The sequence below is a fragment of the Poecile atricapillus genome, chromosome 1 (genome assembly GCF_030490865.1).
Source record: "Poecile atricapillus isolate bPoeAtr1 chromosome 1, bPoeAtr1.hap1, whole genome shotgun sequence".
NCBI lineage: Eukaryota > Metazoa > Chordata > Aves > Passeriformes > Paridae > Poecile > Poecile atricapillus.
Window position 1 is genome coordinate 61318492 of NC_081249.1, and position 21282 is coordinate 61339773.

Sequence of the window (21282 nt, forward strand, 5' to 3'; positions counted from 1 at the left end):
TTTCTTTTTTTTCCTACATGTTATTAGTAAGAAACTTTATTACATCTATGCTTTTTGCATTTGCATTTCTCTCATCACTGCAATGACTGTTAGTGTCCCAGTGTGCTGCTTAAATTTTCTTTTGCCTAATTTCATTTCATTACTTCATCGCACAGCCTTCAATAACCTAAGCACTTTTCTGTTTACGCCCTTGACATTCTCAGATTATGATGCTTTTCAGCCGTTCTGTAGCTAAGCTACACCTATTTGTCTCATAGGCTTCTGATTGCAGTGTAAATATGCAGCTATGGAAAATACACATTCTCTAATGTATATTAGTAGAAGCAGATGGTGCAATCTGTTCATTGATGGAATTCAGTTTCTAAAACTGATTTAATCTGGTTTTCAGCAAATACCATTCCAGTACCGTCTGTCATGGAACATGTGCAAAGGGAGAGGTCCCATTTCAGGTTGTTTGTATTTCATTGCAATAAAGTGTTTACTTCATGTGTTACATGGGGTATGGCATAACAGAACACCTCTTGTAAAGGCACGTTGTTTCAATGCACAATACTATATTGTTCTTTATTTGGTATTTTTATATGCTATTATTTTTCATTGCCCCATTTTTATTACAACGCAATATGCTGCTGGTCCCCTCCGTAAACCTAATTTTCACACCATTAATAGAATATGCCCTTCAGAAGTAGTGATGGACAGTTATTTTCTTCATTTATTAAGTAGAGAGAGATCTTAAATTAATTATAAGAACATTTTGTGTAATTTGGCATTTTTCCCATTGTGAAAAAGAAGTTTCCTTGTTTCTTCAGAATGGAGGATTTTCTGAAGTTATGAAGGCAGATAAACTGTTTGTGTTCTGCTTCTGCTAAGCCAAACGCAGAAGAGAATACAGTGCATAGTATTTGCCTTCTTTAGCTCAGAGATCCTGTTCAGCAGGAGGTACTTGGCCTGAAGTGCTGAATTGTCACAGAAGTCTTGAGGCTCTGTATAGCTAGAGAAACAGGCTTGCAGAGGCAGTTGTCTTCTCCCCACTTACCTCAAAATGTTTGCAGCTCTAGCAATAAAGAAAGTGGTAGGTAATTTATGTTTCATTTCCTGTTGCAGTGAAGGATGTGTGAATCCTGCAAAATCTTGTGGAGTTATTAAATTAAAGGATATGGTGGAGTAGAGCAAGTAGTCCAGAAAGTATTGTAGAAATAACGTGGTATAAAAGCATCTGCTTGGAAAAAAACTGTTTAGCTTCTTACCTTTCTAAGTAATTGCTTGACTGTTCTCTACATTTTAAAAATTAAATATTTGCTACAGCTGGTTTTTTGGGGGATTTTTAAGTGAATCTGTTTTCCAGTTCTTTTCTCTAGAATGTCTTCATCTCCTCTAGACTTAGAGCTAGAATCTAAAAGCTGATCTCCCATGGAATTTAAACCAAGTTCCAAAGAGCTTTCATAACTTTCACAAAAGACGGTTTGTTTCTCTGTTCCCCTAGAGATGCTTATAACTTTGTTTTTGTATGAAGCCATTAATAATAACAACAAAAATTAATACATGTCTTTCATAATGATTATGTAAACCAAAAGGAACTTAATAGGAGACATGTCAGTAGAAAAAAGAACACTTTCTTTTTCATCTGCTCAAAGAATGGCTTGGGTTGGAGGGGACCGTAAGTGTCACGTGATTCCAAGCCCCTGCCGTAAGCAGGGACACTTTCCACTAGAAGATGTAGTAAAATATGAAGTATATGTGATATCCCATGACCGTTCTGGAAGTATACCATGTATGCCACTGAAGAAAGAGCAGATATCCAGCAGTTCACATCATTCTGAGCTGACCTATATTGACTACTGTGTGTACTCTGCCAACAGCAGTGCATGTATTGTTGAGTCCAGAGAACTTCTGTTGAAGTGTTTTTAAAACATTTACAGCACTAAATATCTCCAATACTGAGGTAACATTTGATAAAGTTACAAATTTTTTAACATTTTCTGAGTATGATGGGTTAACATTAACCTTGGCTGGTACCAGATGCCCACCCAGCTGCTCTTTCACATTCTCTCCTCATCAGAGCAGTGGAAAAAAGTAATACGGAAAATACCATGGGTCAAGTTAAAGTCAGTTTAATGAAGGAAAGCAAAGGTTGTGTGTGGAAACAAAGCAAAAATATAGATTTAATTTCTACTTCCCTTCAGCAGGTGATGTCCAGCCACTTTATGGGAAGCTGGGCCCCAGTACACATAGCAGCTGTTTCAGAAGAGAATGCCCTTGTAAGGAATGTCATCTTCCTCCTTTCTCTTAACTTTTATTGCTGAGAATGACACCATACGGTACAGGATATCCCTTTGGTCAGCTGGGGTCAGCTGTCCTGGCTGCATCTCCTCCCAGCCTCTTGTCCACTCCCAACATCCTGGCCCCTGGGGGTGTTGGTGCTGTGTGGGTGCTGCTCAGGCACTTCAGGGGCTGCTCTGGGGAAGGCTCAGCCCGTCCCTGTCAGATTCAGTGCACTGATACACTCTGTTTTACACTGCAATTTGAGAAATATACACACACTGAATTAAAAACTACAGAAGTTTTTGGAAAATTGATACTTTTCTCAGTAATAATGATTTCACAGTTTATTAGTATAGTAATAATGGTTCATGTTACATTTCATGTTTGAATTACTGACTAACAAATTCAGTTCATGACAGAAGAGTGAAATTTGTATAGAACATTTCTCCTTGTATGTATGCATTTTTTAAAATTGAAACCTTAAGTTTAATTAAGAAACACGTTGCAAAGCAAGCTTTAAAATACAATGGTCCTGAAACTTCTTTCATGACTTCCCCCCTACCCCACCTTTCCTGTGGAAGACATACTCAACCAAAATGCACATGAATGGAGTCTGCTTTCACCCAGATCTTAAGGAAAACCCAATTATCCAGTTTCCTGTTGGGGAAGCTAGACAATGTTTGTGCTTCAGCCACCAACTGTTTTTGGAATTTGTCATGCCAGACAAATCTATAATCAGATTTTTGGGGTTTTTTATTTAATAACAGAAATAAGTATGTCTTCACAAAGTCTGGGTGAGTTTCTTTGTGCTCACAAATAAGATGCACTCTTGTGAAAATCTCTAATTAAGAGAATACTAATGTAGCACACCTCGAAATACATGGAGCTAAGTTTATTTCTTAAGAAATAAGCTCTCTTAGGAAGTGTTCCAAAGATGATGTTCTGAACGACTAAGCTTATGTTGGTTTCTTCTTCAAAACAAAAGCAGAGTTATTTTTTAAGTTCTATTTTTCAAATGCAAAATGAAATCTTATACTTTCTCAACTCAGTTGCCTTAAAACCTAGTCGTGTCTTTGTTGTGCCTTGTGGTTATCAGCGTGCTTTTTAAAGAAAGATATTTTGAAATAACTTTGAGAGTTCCTGGTTTAAAGCTATAGCAGAGTTTGAAGCTGAGTCTTGAGCCACAGTCTCCTGATCCTGAAGGTATTTTCACTTTTCTGAGAGCTATTATCAGGGCTAATGGTGGTACAGCTGTGGCTTTGATAACCGCCCTGAAGGTGATGCACAGAAGCCAAGTTAAAGCTTTTATAGAAAATGCATTTTAAAGAAAAACATTCAGGTTTGCCCTCTGCAGCAGCATTTCAAAGACCAGACCTTGAGGAAGGTGACTTGAACCAAATTGAATGATTCAAGGCTGCTATAAAACCTTCTTTCACAACCTGGCGAGCAGGTCACCTCCTGTGGCAGGTGACCCTTTGGTGGCTCTTTGTCCCCACTGCGATCACCTCCCAGCTGCAGAGCAGCCCTGCAACTCCCAGCCCTATTCCTGCTTGCTGGGCACCCTCCACACAGCTGATTTCTGCCTCTGGCTTTGCTGTAGCTCCATATTCTCTTGCTCTGCTTGTGGGAGCACAGTTCCCACTTGAACAGGTGAGGGACATCCAGCAATGATTTTCAGTGGAGGCGGGCAGGTATGTAATATATTGAGAGAGGGAGCTGGGGGAGCACTTGTTTTGCAAAATAGGAGGAGATAAAATGTAATTAAATTACTTGAGCAAATACAGCTGAGCAGTAGTTCTGTACAATTGGGAAAGGAAATACAATTGGCTGAAAGAATGATGATCAAAGTTTAAAAAAATTCTCCAGTTTTCTGGTTTAACTGGTATATCTTTTAGTCTGTGCTGTGTTACTTCTTTTTTTCCTGTGGCTTGCAGGAGAAGCTGGTAAATTTTCTACTTGAGGGATGAGCAAGACTGCTTTTTTGCATGGACTGAGTAGAAATACAGGTTTCTTTCCTGCATTTGCTTTGGTTTTTATAGTGTAGGGTTTCTTGGATTGCTGAACCTACCAGCTCTTCTTTTTAACTTAATGCTGATTTTGTTTGGATCAAGCATAATTTCAGAGTTCAGTTAAAACTAATTTCATTCTCTTTGCTTGTAGGAAAGAGTGTTGGGTGGGTTAATTCAGCAGTTCAGTGTGAGCTAACTGCAGTTTAGTGCAACCATATGTTAAACCCTTGAACAGCAGGTGAACTGTGCCAGATTTCCCTGTAAGCTATCAAAGGCGGTGTATAGTCATTAACCCATGAGCATGTACAGTACATTCTCCCAGCAGCTGCCTTTCAGTGCCCTTTGCAGCAGTTCCTTGACACTTTTTTCCAAGTGTATTTTAACTGAAGGGTGGGTAGGGCCTCAAAAAGGTGTTCTTGGCTATCCAGCATTTTAGGGTCTGCAGGCTAAGGAAGGAAGAGACAAAAAAAAACCTGAGGATTTGAGCCAGCTAGGTTTTCTAGGGAAGCAGTTCAAATGTTTTCCAGATTGTCACAAACTGTTAAATTGTTTACAGTCAATTTTAACTGGAAGATACCCAATTGAGCCAGATGCTGTGGCTGTTTGCATAGAAATGAGGAAAGTGGTGAAGTATTTGGGAACTGGAGTTTTAGAGATGGCAGCGTGTAGTTGGAGGCAGAGTACTGGCATCTGTAACTTGATAAAGACATTTTGCAGGAGAAAGGGAGGAGAGGTTCAGATTGAAGAGATGTAGCTGAGGTGCTTTGGGGATTTTTTTATTTTTGCATTTGAGGACTTGTACCAAGAGTCTACCTCTTTCTTTCCACCTCCTTACCTGTGAGCAGTTTCATTGTAGAGTGAATTGACTGAGCTTGTAAATCATCCACCCTTTTACCAGTAATTCAAAACCTAGGCCTTTCAGGGTATGGTAAAGATGTACCTTTTCTGTCTAACAAACTACTTTTCTTGTCCCCATTAGCAAAATCTACACAATTTCTGCATCTGCAGACTGACAAGAACTATTTGGCTTTGTGTTACCCAGACCTAAAAATCCCTGTTAGTTCTACCATTGGTTTCAAAACAGCTCCAAGCACACCAGATTAGTTTTGGCAGGAATAAACGAGACTATGTCATTTTGAGACAAGTCTACTTGTTTTACTTTTAAAAATAATAGTTCAGAATTTAGAATTCCTCTTCTAAAATCTAAGTTGAAATAGTATCTAGTAAGTAAATCCATTTGTTGTGGAGAAATTTGAGGACTTGGGAAAATAGAAGTGGGAAAGGAAATTGCATCTTTGAAAATCGAAGTGAGAAAGGAGACTTTATCTGGCTTTAATTCCGGAGATAATATTCATGTTAAAATTAAAGGGCTGGGCTTTTTCTGTCTTGCTTAGTTTGCTAATGAGTCACTTTTCCTAGATCGCCTTCTCTAGTATTAGTAATGGGCTTGTGAGGCTGCTGGTGCTTCCCCTGGAGCCAGGAACCGCTCCGTGGTTACTCATCCCTACGGTATTTCAGATGCTGGCATCTGCCTGTGCTGTATAGACTGCAATGCCAAAGGGTTGGCTCAGAGGCAGAGGCCTGTGGATCGTCACCTATATATTTTAGCTGAACAAACCCAAAGGCTTTTCAGCCTACATTTTCCCCTTCTTGCTGTTTTTCAGGAGTATGTGCATCAGACTCCTGCCTATCCAGCCATTCCTATTGTGTTGTCCTTCCCTCTCTTTTTCCGTGTGGGACTGATGCGTGTCATGTATATTTGCAAGGTTCTTTACAGCTCTCTTCCCTGAAATCTCACCTGCATTCTCATTGCTCCTGGCATGTTGCCTAGTTTTTTGTTTGGTGTACCTTATCACTCTGCCAGTCTCAAACCTTGTCTCATGCCTGTGGTCAAGGTACCCTTACATGCTCCAGACAACACAAATGGACATCCGGGTTTTACTTTTCTCTCACTGGAATAAGCCACAAGTACAAGCATCCTGCTATAAAAATCTGCTGTGTTTTATCCACTTAGACATTAAGATGAAGTGCCCCATATAAAGCTACAGCACTTTTACCTTAGTCCTCAGAGAAGGCCACCCCTTTAACTTTGCTTTCACTTGTTCTCAAATTTGATCTTTTCACTTGTATTGGGCAGGAAACTGGGCAGAACAGACATGTTTGTGTTATGTGTATTAATAAGAAAATATTGAAAGTATGGCAATAATGGAGAGTTCTTTTCCTTTTGGGCACTAATAGATTGACTACGATGACCACAGGTTGGAAAGGACTGCAAAATTCTGACGTTTTTAACAACTGCAAAACTGCAAACTTCTCTTCCAGAGTACATGAACTGTAATAAGGAAGTGTTCATTTCTTTGCAATAAATGGTAGGACAAGAGGAAAATACCTCAAGCTGTACCAAGGGAGGTTTAGATTGGATTTTAGGAAACATTTTTTTCACTGAAGTGAATGTCAAGCATTGGAACAGGCTGCCAGGGGTACTGATTGAGACACCATCCCTGGAGACATTTAAAAGGCCTGTAGGGATGCTTTGGGACATGGTTTAGGGGTGGATTTGGCAGTGCTGGGTTAGTGGTTGAAACTGATGACCTTTTCCAACCGAAATGATTCTGTGGGTGATTGTGCAATTTTCTACCAATCAACAGCCTAAATAGTGCTGAAAGGGACTTCTCACCGTGGGGGCAAGGGGGTGATGCTGTGACCCAAGTCCTGACCTAAGTCCTTCTGAAAGGACAAGGAGGATGCAGAGGCTGCCTTGCTTCACAAGGGTGAATGGGAATGTCTGTCCTTAAAGATATCTGGTCATGGACCCTTTTCACTGCAAAAGAGGGTGGGTGCTGAGTAAAAGGGCAAGGGAACAAGCAAAACATAGAGACCCAGACCTGGACCGACAAACCAAATGGAGGCAGGGACAAGAAACAAGCCTTGTCAGCCACACTAATGGATAGGCTACTTATAACCTCATTTAATGCAGATGATAGAATGTAATCTATGTAAGAATGTAGAAAATACCTCTGAGGTATAAAACCTTTTTGAACTTAGCCTCAGATAAAACTCTTCCACCTTGTCCCCACTGTGGACCAGGTAGTGCCACAGCCTGACTTCATCGGTGTCAGAATACTTCCAGCAGAATTATCTGTTGACACATGTGATGTGTATGTGATGTATCTGTGATGTCAAGCAGCAGTTAGAATTTTCCTCATGCTAATTGCATTAGTGCATCACTTAACATGTTTAAAATTGTGCATCAAACAAATAGAGAAAATTATTCAATTGTATCACTCCTAGACTGCTAAACTAGGTCTTACTTTATATTTGCATTATTTGTTCACACAAGCTTAGCTGAGGTTGTAGTCATCTGCAATACTAAGGTCAGAGAGGAAAATTTGGATTGGTTTTAATCAATTATTCATCTTTTGTCAATACAGAAAATAAAATGCATAAGAAGTTGTTACTTATTGTTAAATTGCCATTTATATCATCTGATATTTTGTACTGGAGGAAGATATGATATGTAGAATTGGAATCTTTAGTTGTGCCTATGATGCCTGTCTGAGTATTAGACATGAAATTATCATGTATTCATATCATTCATAGCTTATCCTTCAACATATATAGTTGAAGATGTCAACTTCAGAAAAACCTGATATGTGAACACACAATAATTGCAGCACTTTTCTTGAAATGCCAGGGTTTCAGGACTTAAAATTAGTTATAAATCATATCCTGTATTAATAAGCTGAAACATTTTGTTATTTAATGCTGGCAAATGCACTTCTTAGTGCCATTTTCATTCAGCTCAAGCTCTTCCCTGTCTGCCTGTCTAGTCTTCATAAATGGGGGCAGGCTCACTTTGCTTTGACTGTGCTGGAGTAACACTGAGTGTCTGAAGAACAGTGGATTCATCTGCAATGGAGGCTGTCATCCGCCTCCATGGAACGTGAGACAGCAGAGTTCCTTGCAATGAAACACAACGTGCAGAATTTGCATGTTGTTCTTATCGTTGAGAATATATAACAGATTGTTTGGTGTAGCAACAGATTGTCATTTTTATTATTAGATGGTGTGTGTTTTTACTGGTGTGGCCATTCTGGTAATTTCCTATGTTGTTTGTGCTTGAGCACTGCCATGGGGTTGTTTTAGCAGGATGTGCACCACAGGGTCCTGAAGTCCCTTAGTTCTCACAGAATTACAGAAACTTTTTAAGTTTCAGTATCTTACAAGAATGTTCACTTCTTTTAGATCATCTGCTTGCTTCTTACATTACTGCTATTCTTTCTTGGAAGGAAACTCAAAAGAGATGCTACCTGAACCTCAGCAAGGTGTAGAAGTCCAAACAGATACAAGAGTAGGTGTGAGGCTATATTGTTACATTAATTTTATTTGTTCTGGATGAGATTTTTCAGGATATACCTACTTCTGGCATGTTTGGGATACTTAGCAAAATAAGGAAGCAAAGAAAAAGCTTCATGGCCCATACCAGGTATAATGAAATTTCATGCAGCTGTCAATGCCTGATTCTAGTACAGAATTACTGAGTAAGGGATGATGAGAGCATTAGTCCTTGGCTTTCAGTTCCCTGGTATTGGGCTGGGAACTTCTGTGAGCAATTGGAGAAAAGCTACATGTGCAAAGATGGAGAGTTTGTGTTTCTTCCCCTCCAAAGCTTTGGACAGTGGGCCTGCTCTTTTCCAGTGCATCTCTGGTGGATGATACTGCAGAGAAAGAAGAAACACAACTTTTCTGCGACAGTAAAGCTGACTCCTTACTTACTGGTGTCCTGTGTATATATAGGCAAGCACAAGAAGGTATATAAACTTTCCTCTCTCATCTGTAAAATAATTTCTTTAGAAATGCAAAGGATTCAAGCCCTAGCAGTGTTTCTGATTAATACCTGCTTCAAATCTTTGAAACACTTGTTTTGTGACAAAAGATTAATCACAGTAGATTATCAGTTTTAAAGGTCTTATCAATTTTAAAGTTTATTTTTTTCCTGCTGAAAATTACATGTATTTGAAAAACAATGAATATCTCTCCCTAGGAATGTACATACTGTCTTTATCTGTCTCCTTTTATGAGCTACATGTTGCCAAGTCCTATGGAATTATTTCCAGTCTGTTTGAATGGTTTTTTCCCCTTATTCAACTGTAAGCACAGTGTCAAATCAAAGCTGCAGTATGAAATGTGTTTTGCTGTGAAAATGACCATGATGAATTCAATGCCGTGCTGGTTACTTGCTGTATTTCAAGGTGGAAGAGCTATATTTGATCTTGGGGGTGGAAGAGAAAACCACAGTGTGCAGGCTGGTGGCTGCTCTGTTGCTAATTCATTGTCAGTTTGGGGGGAAAAAATATCGGCATTTTCTCTCTATTTTTTTAGACCAGATATTAGCGTGAATTATGGCTCTAGCTATTTCAGCAAGAGTTCAGGGTAAAATTTAATTCCTTGGAGATTTGTGTATCGTTCAGAGCCATAACTAAGTCTTTTGACTTCTACAAATCATAATAAAGAGTAATAGGTAAAAAGCCACTGCTCCTTTAAATCAGTGTCACCAGTGACTCAGAATATCTATTGATTTTTTTCAGTATTCCTACCGGCAGTTTCAATTAAGATTCAGCAGGTCCACTCTGAGAAAATTCTACATAAAGTACTGCCTGATTTTCTTGGTTAATACTGCTTTTGAAATTCTGTTTAAGAAGTGAACACTTAAAAGTAATTACATCTGTAACATGTTAAAACATCTATCTAAAAGGATAGTATAATTGCCAGTCTATAGTTTTTGTTATGTATTATTAAGTGTATAATTACTGGAATGTATAAATTTATATATTTCATCAATTTTTTTCAGAGAACAGCTATGCAAATTTAAAAAGTCAATTATATTCTCTCAGATGTAGACTTTCTGAATATAACAGAATTGCAGCATCATCTTGTAAAAACCCAAACAACCATGCTGTATTTTCTCTGCAGAAAGTGTCTGTATCAACAAATCATCTCTACAAAATTATTATGGGCTATTTGTCTTTACCCTTCGTAATACACTAAGCAAATTTCAGTGCTTCATCCCCACGTGAACCATTCTCTAATTTGATGTTTATACCTTGTTTGTCAGTCCCTTTATTTGTATGTTTTTGGGAGGCCAACTCCAGATGTGCATCATCTATTATTTCACACAGGATTGTGTGACAATATTACACCTGGAAGCCTGGTGGAAGGAGAGTAAGGGGAATTAAACCTGAGGCTCTGTGAAATCGTGAGAGCTGCAGAAAAATAAATGGGAAGGGCAGCCATTAGGGAGAAGAGCAAGATGCATGTGTAGAATAAAAGCTGTAATAAAAAGGTTTGCCTCTTGAGTCACCATCCTTCCCATATAAATTTCCATATTGGCATGTGGCCACTGGTGTAATTGTTTGCATTAAAAAGTAGTATCAGGAAAGCAGTATATTTTTAGCTCACAGTACAGTAGTAGAAACAAAAATAAAAAAGGTTATTTTACTGTAAGCCAGTTTTCTAAAGATCATCTGAGATCTATGAGATCTGTGGTTGTAATTTGGCAACCTTTCACAAGAACTACTGAAGTACAACACAAATATCTCTGAAATTTCAGAGAAATACATTTGTAGCTGATGTATTTTTTTACTTGCTATGTATAGATCTTTCTGAAGTCTTCTGCCATTTCACAAACAAACTTAGATGATCCCTTTCCATTTTTCACTTGGTTGGCTTCCATCCTGTTTCCTAAGCAGGCAGTAAGTTTTTCTTTGTTTTCAAGATTGTGTGCTGGAGAACCTAACTTGTTAAGTGTACCTTCACTTCAATCAGCCTCTGAGAAGTGTATTAGCTCTCTTATATGTTTGGTTTTCTACTGGTTTGGAAATTGGCAAGTTAATATATGCATATCCTTCTGCATGGTGAGTGAAAAATGTTGTTTTGGTTTGAAAAGATAGGTGTTTGTTAAGGAAGGTAGGAGTTTTTGAAATGGAAAAATGTAATTTTTTTAAATTATTATTTTGAAATTAAGGGGCTTTTTAGGTAAAGATATCAGAATAGAAATAATAGGTTTTTATTAGTATGTAAAAAAAAGTATAACTTATTAGCAAAATTAAAATAAAATATAGTAATATTAAAAAATATTGATAGACTATAATGACATTTTGTTGGTTATGGTGTTGGTAGTAGTTTGATTAAGTCATGGTTGTAGTTTTTCTTGAGTGACAGATGTGGTTTTGTTGAAGCAGTGATCTCGTAGAAGGATGTTATTTTTTTCTGAAGGTGTAGTGGTGATGTAGAACAGTTTGGTTTTTTTCTGGGAATCCAGTGGAGAAAGGCTGCCTGTGGTGTTCCAAGTATCAGATTCTATCCAGGTAGGAATGCCTGGCTCCTGCCCCTGGGTGAAGCATCTCACACTGGGATGATGTAATTTTATCAGTCCTGCAGTGAGACTCACTGGCCCATTAACAGAAGAGATCCCTCTGGAGGGACGATGGGTCATGGAAGAGGTGAAGAACACTGCCACATGTGGTTTTAACAGATGGTAATAGAATACATACTCCTGGTTGTATCTTGCATTGCAAACCAAGACAAATGTTAAGAAATAAATTGCTGGTGTACTTTAGTGCAAAGAAGAATTCATTTAAGGAAGCTGCACTGAATGGGGATTGGAATTTTCTCTATTGTAATTTTAAAACGCCAGATCAGGAAGAGGCCTTGAACATGAGTGGTGTCTAAAGTCCATGGCTGACAATTCATCATTGAAGAGCTAATGTTCTTTGGCTGTTTACTGAAGAAATGGGGGATATTGTAAATTTACATTGTAAAGAGTAATGAATATAAATAAAGCCCAGTGCAAGGAGGATTAATCATGAAGAAATGCCACAGTTGAATGCCTGTCGCTCCCTGAAAACATGACACCATCTGACATATTTAAGTATTGTTAGGACCCTGTGCCATAGCCATTATGAGGACTCTAGAGCAATGTTGTAAATCAGATAACTTAATCTGGTGCACATGAAGTTGGTGCAGTGGCCTTGGAGGGGAAGAGAGTCACAAGAATTCCCAGTTTGTCTCAAGGAGCCCCTGTCTCATGAACAGGAACAGTATCAGTAAATGGGTTGAACAGGAAATCTCCTTTATGAAAAGGAAAAATGGGGGAGAAGTGAGATGAAAAATAGTTAGCATACAGGAGAAGGAGGACTGGAAAACTCCCAAGATCAAATCAATAGGAAACATGATGAACTGGGGAAAAAAATTAAAGAATTAAAGCTGAACTATTTAAAATTTTAAAAAGTTATTGAGACCAAAAGGAAAAATATTAAGCAATGGAAAAACTGAGAAAAAGACAGATTCATAGGAAAGATAGTGATTTAGTTTTGTCCTATGCCTCTTTGTGAAACATGAGTTTAGAAGACCTTTGGTAACCAGATAAAAAAAATCTTTAAAATAATTTAATTAGATTGAAGGCTAAAAGATAAACTCTTGTGATAAGCAAAAATGTTCACTTTCATTTACCTTCCAATTGATTTTCCTTCAAGCTAAGAAGGAAACATACTACGTTTGGTGAGAAGGCAGCATTGATATAAAAATGTAGAGTAGACTATAAGGCAATGATTGCTTAAGAGTAGTTAAAGCTACATAAAGAATGACAAGTCTGCAAAGATTTGAGAGGAAGCATGTTTATCTATGTATGAGAAAAAAACTGCCCCCACCTGTTGCCCAGCAATACCAGCTATGAGGGATGATCCTCTTTCTTTCAAGTTGCTACAACTAGAGAATTTATTTCTTAATTTAATACTTCCTTCAGATGTAATTTATTTCAGTTGTTCAGGTGTTAAATCAGAAACATGCTGAATTTAAATTTTATCTTTTTGGGTGTAAATGATATCTTTACAAAAATAAATCAGTGATGTCAAACATTTACAGTTGTTTTTAAAGAACTGTCAGTTTTATCATTTTATGTTTTACACTAGTAAATGTGCAGTTGTTATTTGCATTAATGTCACCATATTAATTTTTGTTTGGAAAGAAGCAAGCATCATTGTTCATTTATTGGGCTGCAGTTTACTGTGTTTAGTGGAAATTGACTCTTCTGCCTACAAGATACACCTTTGAAAACAAAACAGCTTCACTGATAATTAACATGTTAATCAGATGTGCCATAAAGCCATTGTGTCTGAAGGGCCGTTCAGTCCTGTGCTTTTCTAGAGCTGGCTTCTTGCCTCTTCATTTCAAATAGAAATTCTTGAATGCTAAATCTGAATTAAATGGAACGCTCCCTCTACATCAACATACAGAAGCTTTAAATTACATAGGGATGAGATTGACAAGATGTCCTCCAACCTCTGGCCTTCTGAGAGTCTTTCCCAAAGAGAACTGAAGGTCACCTATTGTTATCTGTGTGATAGAGACTTGATTGCACATTGATTTGAAGCTGAGTGGATTTTTCTGTCTTCATGTCTTTATAAGGCTCTTGAAACCGTTATTTGCACTCTCTTACTATATTGTAATGCCAAAAGAAAGGTCACAGAAATTTATGTTTTTCCATTAAATATCTAAGAGAAGTTCATGAGTTAGCAGAGGTGGATGACAAGCTTTTTCATCCCTCAGCTGAGTAAGCTGTGAGATTTTACATTAGTTTGGGTTGGGTTTGATCCTTTTTAAGAGAAAGGGCTTTTTTCAATCTGAGCATTAGGCTTTTGCAGTGAAATTGGTGTTCAAACTTTGTTTATAGTATCTCTTCTTCAGTTGTTTGATTTTCAGCATTTCAGTATCTTCTGTAGCATAATATAATTAATATAATTAATATAATTGGTACAGTAAATGTAATTTTTATATATATATATACACACATATATATATAAAATAAATGTAGCACCCTAATAGTTCAGTGTCCTTAAGCAAAAATAGAGTAGGAAGAAATTAATTCAGAAGAGTGCATCTATTTTGCCTTATGGATTGTTTGCAACTGACCTTTGATAACGGCTGGTTCATAATTGCAGATTTTTAGAATTCACTTTTGAGTGTGTGCTTGTCTGAACTTTTTATTCTTGTTTTCTTTTTTGTAGATTACAGATAGAAGAATCTTCTAAACCTGTGAGGTTATCACAGCAGCTGGACAAAGCTGTAACCACAAACTATAAACCAGTGGCTAATCATCAGTATAATGTAAGTAGTTTTTGGTATTTTCCCTTCTTTTCTTCAGGAGGAATTTGGCTTAGGACTCCAGGACTGCTCTGCTGCTGTCCAGCAGCTCTTTTGCTCACAGTTGGCCACTGTCTTTGGCAATGCTTTCTGTCATCTGCTTTCTCCTTGATTTTGTCTTCTCGAGAACTTCTTTCTGTCTCAAGAGCAATATCACCCTAGGGGCTAAGGTCTGCTAGTTGTAACTGTCTCGTGTTATCTGATGGAGGGCAGACCACCTTCACCCAACCCTTTTTAGTGGCTTTATTACATTCTTCCTCTATTTTTTTTTTTTTCTTTTTTAATGTAATTTTGACCTTTGTGGATGAAAGACAGTTCTGGCTTTGTGCTATGAGATGTGGAAGCACTTTTGAGCCAAATAATTTATCATCTGCAGGAGGGTAAAGGACTTGAAAAGAATCATTAGTTTTCAGTCCTTTGGAAGAATTGGCAACAAGTAGAAAAGAGTAACAGCTGATAATTTTTCTCAGTTTCATACCTTCACAGTGCATGTTATTGGCATCATTGGCTTTGTCAATATTACACCCACACTGCTGTTCCAGATCAGTTGATGTACATATAAACTGTAACGTCCTTTTCCTTAAAGATCCTCTTTGAGTATGTTGAATGTGAGGAACATTAAGTCATACTGAAAATGAATCACTGTTAGTCACTTAAACTTTTACACTTTTTATTAAGATTTTATTTACATGAAACAAGTGACAATATACTGGATGATATTTAAGCATTATTATGAACACTAGTCTATTGCCACAGAACCAGAAATAATCATTTCTCTCTCGGGGCTGTTTTGTAGTAGTTACTGTTCAAAGCCTTCTCTGTACATGGATGATCATACCAATATAACTATTGCAGCTGAGATAATTCTATTTAACCAAAACAGTCACTCTGATGTGTCCTACTATGCAGATGCAGTTTTACATGGGTATACTGTTTTATGATGCTGCTGGTGTTCTCCTTTTCTAATTCGGGAATAAGTTTTGGTGGGGTACAGCTTCTCTTTTTAGTGGGATGTTGTTCCATTTCTCTAACACCAGCATAATCACAGCAGTATGACTTCAAGCTGGAGATAATCTTTATATCTTTATTCCAGCTGCAAACTGGAGGTCATCATAACATTATGGAAGTTTAAATCTTGTGTGAGATTTCAGGGGGTATAACCAGAACATAACCAGGCCTGTTAAAAGTGATGATGCTCTTGTGTCCTTATTGTAATGTTTTTATTGGTTATATAGCTGTCCATAGTCATGGAAATAGTGATGGAAATCCATCAGCAGTTTAGTTTTTAGTTTTCATGTCTACCTTAAAGGTGTTTTGATGGGAAAAATCTTGTAAGACATACTTGTACTTTAGTCACCTTGACCTTGCCTTGACTCTAAAGACCAAGGCATGACTACTTTCGACAAAGTCTTTATTTTCATAGAGTCTTTTATTAAGGTTCAGGTTAGATGGCTGAAAGGATATGTAACTAGGAGAAAAAGCCTATGAACTTGTAAAACCTCTTGGTTGAATTTTTCTGCTGTTTTCAAACAGCAACCGCTTTCTTAGAACCTGCTTTGCCTGTAATCATATGGGTGCTGTGTTGGGGACAGGACTTTCACAAGAAAGAAATAAAAATCTACAAACTGCCATATGTGCTAATACAGCCATCATCTGGGCAGATTTTGAGGGAAGAATGAGGATTTACTTAGTAAGATAGAAAGGGTTAACATTTCTGGAAGGAAAGAATATAAAATGGGGCTTAAGTGTGGCTGCTCCATGTACCTATAAATGAACATACAACAGGAAGGAGGAGGGAAATAAATTACATGTGGATGGGGAATAGCAATAGCTTGTTTGAGTTCAAGGACTGGGAAAGTGATTAGGTTATTTTTGCAAGAAATTATATTAAGCCTACATTTTTATTTGAAGAAATTGCAATTGCATTACAATATATGCTAAGATTGTAACTTAGATTTTCTTCTTGGGACAAGACCTCCATTATATCTATAAGTATTAAATGTGTTTACAAAGTTGCAAGGTTAATATTCTTGCAGCTGGAACCTTTCTGTCACTTAATTACTTTTCATAATACAGCAGAAAAGTGGTTCTGGTTGCCCCTTTAGAGGCTTCTTTTAGTGTTTTCTTTGTGGTTCTCTCTTCCCAATATCCTGTACTATAGAGGTTGATACCCATGCTCCAGGAGACAAGAAAACCTTTAAGACTACTCTAAAGCATTGCTGGATTAAATTTGGATTTATTCTAGCTTCTCTATCACCTTTCTATTTGCTTTTTACCAAAGCAGTTACATCAGTTTCAGTATTAATGATACTTTCAAGAAGGCAATTTTGGCAGCTTTTCAGCAAGCTTAGCAGCATCCTGGGAAGGTAAACAAAGAAAAATTGATTTCAGTATAAATTCTTCTGGGGATAAACTCACAGCTTCTGTGCTAAACAGCTTTTTCTAAAATGGTTCTTCCTTGAAATCAAATCGTATTTGAATGTTTTTTAAATTAAAAAAAGACACAGAACTTTAAAGAAAACTGATTAGTTTACAGTGTAGGTGCATTCTATTACATGGCTATTAAAAAGAGCATTACGCGTACATTAAAGATCCTGTTTGCAAAGAAAACAGGAAGGAAAAAAAGGAAAGGCTGCATTGTAACTCGCTATGAGCAGTGTATTCACGAGACGAAAAGGAAGAAATCAGCAACAGAAGACACAAGGCTTATTTTTATTTTTTTTTCGCTCTTCTCATTATGCTTTGTTTTTAGACAGCAGTGGAAACTGTTGCTGAAGTTAGAGGGAAATGCTAGAGTGTTGGTAATTAGAGAGTGGGCAACTGGGGCAGCAGCTGCTAATAACTTTTCAATAAAAGGGAGGTTTGATATTCAGTTTTCTATGTGAGTTGATTTTTTACATTAATGAATTAAGAATATTAGAATATTCACATGAAATTTTTATAATAATTGTCTGTTGGACTTCCAGAAGAAGCAAATGTTTTGACATGCTATTGTTTAAAGGAAAGCCAGCGTCATAAGTTTATGTTCCTCCTCTTGTATCTGTGGTGCAGCATTTCTGCTGTGGATCATGGCAGCCAAGACAATTTACTGTCAAGCTGATTTGCTTGATGATACAGTTTGCTTATGTTGCAAAGCTATTACTGTTTTGAAGATTTATTCTTCTTTAAATGCAGTGGCTAAAGAGTTAAATAATTACACTAAACTGTGTTACTGGATAAAAATCCAGCATTATGGGTTTGTGTGCTGAGATTGTAGCTTTTATGATACTACATAGAATTAGAAAAGCAGGCGAGTATTTGGTTGTACACCCGTTTTAGGTTTAAAGCAGAAGTAAGAGACTTCATGCTACAGGTTGGGAACAATTGCTCTGCATCCAGTTAAATGATATACATCCATTTCAGAATATGAAGGAGGTAGTTGGCTGGCTGGAGACCTGGGAGCTATGGCAAAGGTGGCAATAGTCTTTAGCCACTTCGGGACAGCTACCAAGAGACAAGCTATTTTCACTCTGAGAGTAGGAGGGAGTTAGCTGGCAAGGATACATAGGAAAAAATAAATTGTGCCATAAAACTAATCTTTCTTCTTAAAAATAAGATCTTTAGTATCCAGTAGATCTGTGCATTTTCATTTCTAGGCTTTTCATCTGAAGGTCTTCTTTTTGAGAGTCAGATTTGAGCCATCAGAAGCAGAATGACTCCTATACAGAATTATCCCATTTGCAGCCAGGCATGTGTCCCTTATTGATCACATGCATCTTTTCTGCTGTACATTGTGCCGCTATGGATTCACCCACGCAGTTTGCCTGAAAGCACTTGATGATTACATGACTTACACTACCTTCTGGATCACTTTTGTTGGTTCCAAGGAGCTGGATGGATGGTTTTTTGTTCGAGGGTGGTATTGGGGGTGGATGGGGTAATGTGCTGGCAGGTGTCGCGGTTGCTGCTCTCTGGTGATTGGGGTTTGTTTGGGGTGAGTTGGTCTGTGCTTCTGATGATGAATCAGAGGAAGTATTTTTGGAGGTGATAAAAGTTTCTGTGAAAATATATAGTCATCTGGTGCAGATTATAATGGTTAAGTAATTTTTAATGCACAGTTTGAAGTAGGATGATGTGTGGCAAAAAGGGGCGTCTGCCTGCTTAGAAACTTTGATTTTCTGGGACTATTGTAACTTCATGTGTGTTACTCCGGTTTCTCCTGAAGAGAAACCATCCAGATTCTCAGTGTGTCTTTGAAGATTGGTGTATATTGATGGAGCTGATGCCTTGAGTGCTGTTTCTGGAGAAAACGAGGCGGTGTCGAAGGGCTGTTGGGAGCATCCTTTGGGCAGGTGCTTGTTACGATTGCGGATGTAGCCATGTAGTCTGTGGATTTTCCCAAGCATGGCAGTTTGGAGGTAGTTTGACATTTGTCATTTTACCTCAGAAGCTGATACCAAAGAATACTGTCAGTTTGGATTCCTGTGCTCTTTCCTTAATTCTCTTTCCAGGTTGGGCACCTGCAGGCTCTGTTTCTGCTTTTTTATTATTTTTTTGAGTTAAAGCAGATACACTCATCTGAGAAGCTTATTGTGCTGAGGACAAAATGCTTAGTTTATGTTCATAAAAGAATATTTGAATGTTCAAAAGAAATCTTTCCAGATGAAAAGCATTGAGTCATTAGACAGTGTTTTATTAAATGGAAGAGGTTTCTTTGTAGCTTAATGTTCAGCACTGAGAATTATACAGCATTACATATGAGTGTCTTTAAAACATGTTTTGTGACAGATTGAATATGAGAAGAAGAAGAAAGAAGATGGAAAACGAGCTCGAGCTGATAAACAACAAGTGTTGGACATGCTTTTTTCAGCCTTTGAGAAACATCAGTATTACAATATTAAAGACCTGGTGGACATAACCAAACAGCCAGTGGTATGTATTGCAAGTCTTGTAAATGCAACCATTTTCAGTAGTTACTAGTGTGTGTATTTTACATATCCAGAAAACAGTGTAATGTATATTATATGCCTTAGAAACTCCTCTCTAAATATGTTTACAACAAACTGAAATCACCAAGTTTTAGGTTCAGCATTGTAGGACAGTGTAGAATACCAAACATTGGTATGAGTGTCCTTTTTCTTGACAGAGAGGGTTTAAATAACCTAAATGGTCTCTTTTTTATTTAGGTTTGCTTTAATACTAGGAACCAAATTCAGTAATGCTCTCATGTCTCCCCTGCAACTCCTGTCCTCACTGAAGCCTAGTTCTCTTGGCAGTAGCAAGCTTGTGTTAATCTATGGTTGGCTCTTCCCTCAGCTTCTGAACTTTATTTTGGCACAGGAACAGGGGTTGCTCTCTTTCTATATTTGGTGGGATTTGTATTAAATGTGGGGATTATCCATGTTAGGAGCTCAGGCATCGTGACAATGGCTCCAAAAATCACTGGATTTCCTTGACAAATAGGGTAATTTTTAGGTTAAGAGTTTAGGTGGTTGATATTTAGGATTTGGGGTTTTCTTTTAAACAGTGTTTTGATACACCGACAAGAGAAAGCACCAAGACATCTGCATATATGATGGTTTTGTTGTCTTGCAATGTCTGTCAGCCTCTTCATGTATGAACCATAACTTTCCAGTTCTTTCCCTTCTTTCCGTGTACAAGCTTTCTTTGAGCGGACCAGGCAAGAATGGGAGGGAGACACTGACATGCAAAGGACCTTTGGTGGTTTTGATGCTTTTCACTGCCAACTTCAATATCTATCGTCAACCGAGCTGCAGATTTCAGAGGACTTTAGGGAACTTAATTATGTTTGAGTCTAAACGGAGCAACAATGTCACAAGTTGTTAGAGCTAAGGCAGAAGAAAGAACAGTAACAGCTGGATTATGGAAAAAATACTATGTTAAAGAAAAGGGGCAGAAATTAAGATGCTTACTAGTTTTGCTCACTTCACATTTAGAATGAAGTGTATCTCTGTCAGAGCATTTGTGTAAGTGAATAATCTGTTTAGTTAGAAGCTGCATGAAGATGTTACCCAAGTCGAATCCATGTAGGTTCACTGTTTTCTAGTGCCTTGAAAGAAACTTGAAAGTTGAGTACCATATCTTCCATTCATTTACCTCATGAGTCAGCTCCTTATCTCTGTGGCAGTGAAGGTGTGTGGGTCATGGGAGCTGAGAAGGAGGAAGGAATAGGAGGAAGATATGGACATACGGAGGAAGTGGCAAGAAAATTTTAAGTGGGTTGTTTTTTGGTTTTTTTTTTGTAAGAGAAGTGTGGCAGTCACTATCTCGATCACTTTGAATGCAAGTCAGTACAGATATATCTCATCTACCATGACATCAGCTTGCAGTAGTCACCCACAACTCCCACTTAAGCCACTGGAGAACTTGAAGTTACAAATAAATACAGGTATTTTTCCTACATAATGGTAAATGTAAATAGTAAATTTAATCATTGCTACAGAATATGTTACATGTTACACAAGAAGTTGCTGCTATCTGTTTTTGTGTCATGAAATCATAAAACAAGTATTTTCTCAATGTAAATTACTGCTATATTAGGAAAACCTGGATTTGTTTTTCATTCTAATGCAAAATAACAATTTGCAGAAGTAGGCAAATCTTTTGCCACCTACCCAGATGTAAGTATTGAATGCTCCCTGGAAATACTGCAGTAATTCCAGACTTGGGCTTTATGGCTGAGAACATAATACAACTCTCTGTGAGGAATCAAATATTTGTGAAGAATGGAACCAGTAGTCTAAGATGAACTGTATTTTTTTAAAAATTGAGTATATTGTTTGGATTTTTTCTTCTATTTTAGCTTTAAGTA

At 37.6% G+C, this 21282-nt stretch overlaps 1 protein-coding gene across 1 annotated transcript in view; it reads left to right on the forward strand.

Annotated features, from left to right (window-relative positions):
* Positions 1–21282, forward strand: part of GTF2F2 (general transcription factor IIF subunit 2) — an 82399-nt gene that overhangs the window by 55054 nt on the left and 6063 nt on the right. Inside the window, exons 7-8 of the mRNA XM_058854770.1 lie at positions 14336–14435; positions 19239–19382. Coding sequence (XP_058710753.1) covers positions 14336–14435; positions 19239–19382 — 244 coding nt within the window. The remainder of the gene's footprint in view (positions 1–14335; positions 14436–19238; positions 19383–21282) is intronic.